The sequence below is a fragment of the Palaemon carinicauda genome, chromosome 1 (assembly GCF_036898095.1).
Source record: "Palaemon carinicauda isolate YSFRI2023 chromosome 1, ASM3689809v2, whole genome shotgun sequence".
In the NCBI taxonomy this organism is placed as follows: Eukaryota; Metazoa; Arthropoda; class Malacostraca; order Decapoda; family Palaemonidae; genus Palaemon; species Palaemon carinicauda.
This window is the reverse complement of record NC_090725.1, coordinates 62664881-62672120: the sequence shown is the minus strand read 5'-3', so window position 1 is coordinate 62672120 and position 7240 is coordinate 62664881. Positions and strand designations below refer to the sequence as shown.

The following is a 7240-nucleotide window of genomic DNA, read 5'->3' as shown; positions in this document are numbered from 1 at the left end:
TTTTATATCTTTTTTTTCGGACTAAAATGTAAAGAACTTTAATAGTGTCCACCAAATTTGCTTTGTGCAAATAAAGGTACTGGCTTGTGGAAAGAGGAGCCCATTTAATGTGTATTTCCGTCAAAAAGATAAAAAAAAATCGAGTAACAATGGAAGGAAATGTCACTATAAGTAAATGACTAACGCAAAGGTCCAGCATCAATTACTGTATTTCCAAGTTTAACCCAAAAAGGTGAAAAGTACTCGGAGTTATATTCACAAGACTTTTAAAGACTTCTCCAAAAACTCACAATCATTCCTTGAACGGAGTTTTCCCAGAAATTATTCGTTCCAAATATCTATAGGAGTTATAAATATTATATATGTCTAAAATCAAGAGATATATAGTGTTATATTTTTTATTATGCTTAGAAATACATAAGTAATGATAACAATCATGACTATATTTCTAGTTTATTATCTTGTCAGTCTCTTGGTGACATAGTAGTGTATTATTCATTTCGTTGGTTTCCCTTGTTACGAAATGGAATAAAATTAATATCAAGCCATGTAAACAATGATCTATTGACTTCTCCTTAAACACCTAATTAAGCATGTAAACCACAAATACTTATTTACAATTTGTAGCAAGTAATTTGGCTATTATAATATTAGACTGTGAAAATGAATAAAAAAAAAAAAAAGAAAACAGCTCTTAATATGCATATTTCTGTATTTTCAGATAATTCCATGATGGCCTATCCAGTAGTCGTTTTCATTCACGGGGAGTCATACGAATGGGGTTCCTCTAGTCTGTACGATGGATCAGTTTTAGCTGCCCTTGGCAAAATCATTGTTGTCACTATCAATTATCGTCTGGGAATTCTTGGTAAGAGAGTTTTTTAAAATACTTGAATTCCAGTAGGCCAATTATTCATAAGGCTAAATTGATAAAAGAAAAACAAATGCAATTAAAACAATCACTGCTACTAAAGAAACAAAATTCGATGTAAAAAAAAAAACATTATATTGTTTCAGGATTTTTTAACGCCAACGTGGACCCAATTGGTAGAGCTGCAGTGGCCAATTATGGACTGATGGACCAACTGGCAGCACTTCACTGGGTTCAGGAGAACATCGTTCGGTTCGGTGGTGACCCTGGTCAGGTCACGGTCATGGGCCACGGGACAGGAGCTGCTTGTCTCAACTTCCTCGTCATATCCCCAGCTGCTTCAGGTCAGTGATTAAGTAAGTACTTTTCTCCCTGAAGCTAACATTGGTCTTCAAAGTCATTTTGATACTGCACATTCCGCAATAACTAATTAAATAAAACTTTACCTAGTATAAATAAAAATTAATCTTTATTATGATGCCCATGGTGATAAAGATAATGCTAATAATTTTAGTTATGAAATATATACGTTTATCTATAAGAGACTAATAGTAGCTGATGCTGTTTTTCTTCAGGACAATTATACACCTCATTAAATAAACTTCACATTTCTATTATTGTCTTAACTATACTTACATGAGATAATGAAAACAAACAGAAATAGTAAGGAAACTTGAAAAAGAAACATCATATGAATGAAGGAAAAATTACACTAACATCTTATTTAAATAGTGAGCCCAAACTTAAGGTTACAGTACATCACACCATAATGAAAATCTAATATCACTGGTTAGGGTTAACATTACTGACTGCACGTAAATCTTACAACACTTGACTATCGGTTCTTACATATCCCAGCTTTTAAAAAAAAATGACAAAAACACTTCAACATATACGAAATTTAAGGTTAAAGATCGTATTTCCTAATTTGACGGGCCTTTAAAGATAGAAGTGAAAACTGTCGCGGTCATATTCATGCCTTAGTTATTATGTTGAGAATGAGGCTCTTGCTTAAAACTGATTAAAATAGGCACATCATTTACCATTAAAAAAGCATCGATAATATTCTCGAAAAATTCCTATCTCTAACCATTCACCTCAATTTTTAGTTGACTAGACAGTTTCCTGAATATTGTTTCCTAAATATTCTTACAAACCTTTCAGCGTTTTTTTTTTATTTTATTTTTTTTTTAAATCAAATCATAATCCTCGTCCTGAACATCTCGAATTATACAGAAATTCTCAACCACCATATCTTCTTCCATAAATCTTTAATGCTCAAAACATCGCAAAACACTTGTCTACCTTTATGAATAAACCTAACTTTTAATAGATATCTCTACCTTTCTCATACCTTCAATTCTTCTTATGCGCAGAAACTTTCCAAGCAGTTAAGATTATTAGCTTTAACCCTTCCGTTTTGCTCCCATCTTTAGCCTCATAATTCCTTCACTTATCCCCCACTTAGGCTTCTACACGTATCCCTTGTCTATTCGTAACCCTTTACACACTCCTAGCTAGTTGGCTTCTATTTCCAACCACATTTTGTATCTGTACAGAAATAGGTGTATCATGCTGGTATATATTTATTCTATTGACCCTATTGTTACTCACATATGGTCAACCTTTTTCCCCCAGTAAATATTAACTATAATACTAAATTTTATAGTTGCCATTCAGAGTTTCCAATTACCTACTACAGATATTAACCATTTCAGACTCCATTCACAAATGTTTTTGCTTATTATACAATTTCACTTACATAATTTCATTACTGTAACGTTCACATATATTCATCTATGAAGTTATATAGGAGCTATGGTAACATGACACTATTTTATCATATACTTCAAACCAGTCTGCTGCCCATCTACACATCTCATCATATGCCTAGCTCTCATGATAAAATCTTGTTATGTTCAGTATTTATAATAATAAAAAAAAAATTCACATTGTTTCTCCACTGATGCAATCATATGTTCTTTACATCGATCTGTGCTATACAGCTTTTTATATTTAATTAAAAAAGAAAAAATACTCCATTCCTGTTCTTCATTTAATATTTTCCTCACCATATAAGCTGTAAATGTAAAAAGTAACTCTTTTCATACATGTTTAGCGACAGGATTTCCTATAATCCGGTTACTTTAAAAACGGGATTTGACCAAATTTTCAAGATATAATTCATAAACAGAGCTTAATCCTTGTTAAAGTATTTTAAATATGTAAATACTATTGCAAATTATAAAATTATATTTTATTTAACAATAAACATGCCAATTGTAATGTTAACATAAAGGGGTCTCAGAGCATAATGGCCATTTGCATAGTTTTATAGAAACCTATGAGAGTTTCTTAAATGGTCCAGTCAATACATATACCTGTACTAATAAAAAGTAAACAGAAATAGTATATACATACTGAGCTATTTCTACAGTTTCCTTTCTATCCAGAAAAAAAAATCTCAAATATCTTAAAGATTTAGATGTATAACTAGAATATTTTAAACACACACACAAACACGCGCACACACACTCACACATACACACACACACACAAACACACACACACACACACACACACATATATATATATATATATATATATATATATATATATATATATATATATATATATATATATATATATACAGTATATATATATATATATATATATATATATATATATATATATATATATATATATATATATATATATATATATATAGATAGATAGATAGATAGATGGAGAGATAGATAGGTAGATAGAAAGATAGATAGATAGATAAATATAAAATGGCCATTAATATACATTGTTTTCAGTTTATAATGAAGAAATTACATTTTAGTGTTTCATTTCAACTCTATATAAGTACTTTTAAAGATAAAATCATCTTTCTACTTGTAGAATTTTTGAGGATCTGTTTCTACTATATCTTGGAAAATTATAGACTAAAGAGATATTTCTTCCCAAACTATATTGGAAAAATTGTGACAGAGAAATATACTTACTCTATGTAAAAAAAGAAAAAAAAAGGTCGGTAAATTATTTTACATCTAACGGTTTTTTACAGTCGTTCATATTCCTTATAGCAGATAGTATGCTGCAATGCAATTTTGTGTCGGCATCAAAAAAAAAAAGAAAGAAAAAAAAGAAAGAAAAAAAAAGGTTACAGATTTGTACTGTTTTTTATTTTTATATTTTGGGGGTCATGATTCAATTACAATAATCATCCTTCAATTTTAATCCTCTTAACTTTTAATTTTCCGGAGCGTGAATACTTACACACACACACACATATATATATATATATATATATATATATATATATATATATATATATATATATATATATATATATGTATATATATATATATATATATATATATATATATATATATATATATATATATATATTTATATTTATATATACATACATACATACATACCTACATACATACGAACGTTCATACATACAGTATGTGTCCATTTATTAATGTATCATATATACCTTTTATCAATGTATGATGGTATCTATAACCCTGTGTGTGCATATGTAGGCAGAATCTACACTAATCAATCTGTTTTCGGAAATTTAATTGAAAATAAACATGATAACATAAGTGTCGCAACGTTATCTTATTATGAAAACTGATTTTATATCAAAACACAAATAATTTTCAAATAACATAGACCTTGAAAATTACATATTCAAAATGACCACTACAATAATTTCCATCTTTAGCAGACCCTCTTTATACCATTAACAGCGGCAGCTTTGTTTAAAAGAGCCATCCTGATGTCCGGTTCCGCTCTAAGTCCCTGGGCTTCAGTTCGAGAACCCGTCCACTATGCTATAGAGACAGCGACGCAACTTGGATGCACTGTGCCCAACGACCTCTATCATAACTACGAAGCACTACTTCACTGCCTAAGGGATAAATCTGTCGATCAGATACTGAAGGTAAAATTGATATATATATATATATATATATATATATATATATATATATATATATATATATATATATATATATATATATATATATATATATATATATATATATATATATATATATATATATATATATAAGAGAGAGTTTCCAGAGAACAGCTGAGTCCTCCAAGAAAATCTGTTTTTACCAATGTTGTTTATCCTCCTCATGAACTTTGTAATGTGTATAACAGTCAGAGATGGTGGAGAATGATTGGACTGGATTGGTGATAGGAATTTAGCAGACCTAGAGTATGCTGATGATGCTATCGTTCTTAGCAGAACACAACAGGATTTGCAATGCTTACTTATCAGAATGCAGGAAATATCACACAAGTTTGAGCTGAAGATAAATAGATAAATAGATAGATAGGCTTATAGAACAATGACACTCCCATACGAGCTACCTGGACTGTTATAAGGTGTTTACTCTGCGGAGATCAAACCTCATTAGACACTTGACAGAAAGTGTCATTTCTGGTGACCGTTAAATCCTTGTTTTGACTTTCAATTTAGTTTATTTATATGAATAATGGTAGCCATATATATAAATACATAAGCAAAACTATATGCATATATAAAACACATTTATATATAAATATAGAAAAAGACATATACATACGTATACACAGACTGGCATTCATACACACACATGCATAATATATGCATAGACATATACACACGTACACATACTGGAATACATATACAGACACATACATAGATTTATATATACATGTTCTTTCACATGATTAACATTATATATATATATATATATATATATATATATATGTATATATATATATATATATATATATATATATATATATATATATATATATATATATGTGTGTGTGTGTGTGTGTATGTATATATACAGTATATATATATATATATATATATATATATATATATATATATATATATATATATATATATATATATATATATATATATATATATATATATATATTTACGCACATATAACATTATTACCATAAACATATATATACGTATATATCAATACCTATATCTAGCCTAACCCTATATAGTGCCAATGTAATTATGCATACTATATAAAAATAATTATTCCCTTCAGTGAATGGTAGCTTAGGTCTAAATATTAATTTTACGGTGACGTTAATTATTCACAATACATTCAGTTCTACATAAAGTGGTTATTTTTTTTATATAGCTTACAAATCTCTTTACATATAAAGGCGTCGAGTTTATACAATCCATATCCAATATTCAAGTTGTTTTCAAGGGTTTCTTTTATGAAAATGGACTCTATCGTGTTTCTTTCCAATAAGTTATTTGAATGAACGAATTTCTTTGCACATGACCAATTAATAGTGCGATTTTTATCTCTAACGAGGGCAAAGAGTATATTATTATCTCCTTTCTAGGGCTTTACCAGTTTGACCAATATAGAATTTTTCACAAGCATTGCATGGAATACGATATACACATCCCTTGCTATTGTCAGGAGAATTCTTTATCAAGGCTGTTTTATTGTATTGTTACTCTTAAATGCTACATTTACATTGACATTTTTCTACAGTTGGGGAATTTCTTTAAAAGAATTACTATAAGGCAGTACAAGTAAATTTTGTGTATTGTAGTTTTTCCTGTTTTTTTGATGTTCTTAGTGCATCATCTAACTCAATTTTAAGGTACTTCATTGCTCTAATCTCTTTTATTTCATCATCAATATATTCAGGGCTGCAGACTCGAAATGCTCTTAAAAACATAGAACTAAATACAGATTTCTTAACTTTGTTGCCTTGATTTGAGTAGTAATGGACATATGCTGAGATATTCGTTAGCTTTTTGTATACAGTAAACTATATATATATATATATATATATATATATATATATATATATATATATATATATATATATATATATATATATATATATATACATATATATATATATATATATATATATATATATATATATATATATATATATATATATATATATATATATATATATATGTTTCTTTAGTAATTTCTAGGGAACCATTTTCGTATTTTTCATATCCATTTCATTGTACGTCCTACGTATGTCCATTTCTTTTTCTTATATATCAAAATATCTTTATTTTCTCTCGTATCCATGTTACCTTTTACCTTTTTTAAGTTATAATTTCCTTATGCCATTAGGCTTTAGTAAGGCTCCAAGATTTTTTTTTATGTAAATTGATACCGGTAAGACCACCTGATTAAATATATTTCTTTTGGGAGAAAGGGGCGTTTTATATTCCATAATCTCTCTCCCTCTCTTTTTTTTTACCAATATTTCTCTATCCCCTGCTTTTCGATCTATTTATATCGGTTTATTCTCCTTTTGAAACGCTTACTGTCTGCC

At 28.5% G+C, this 7240-nt stretch overlaps 1 protein-coding gene across 1 annotated transcript in view; it reads left to right on the top strand.

The window, feature by feature from the left end:
* Positions 1–699: 699 nt before the first annotated feature.
* Positions 700–7240, top strand: part of LOC137642309 (neuroligin-3-like) — a 23461-nt gene continuing 16920 nt past the window's right edge. Inside the window, 3 exon segments of the mRNA XM_068374818.1 lie at positions 700–868; positions 1018–1215; positions 4642–4835. Coding sequence (XP_068230919.1) covers positions 700–868; positions 1018–1215; positions 4642–4835 — 561 coding nt within the window.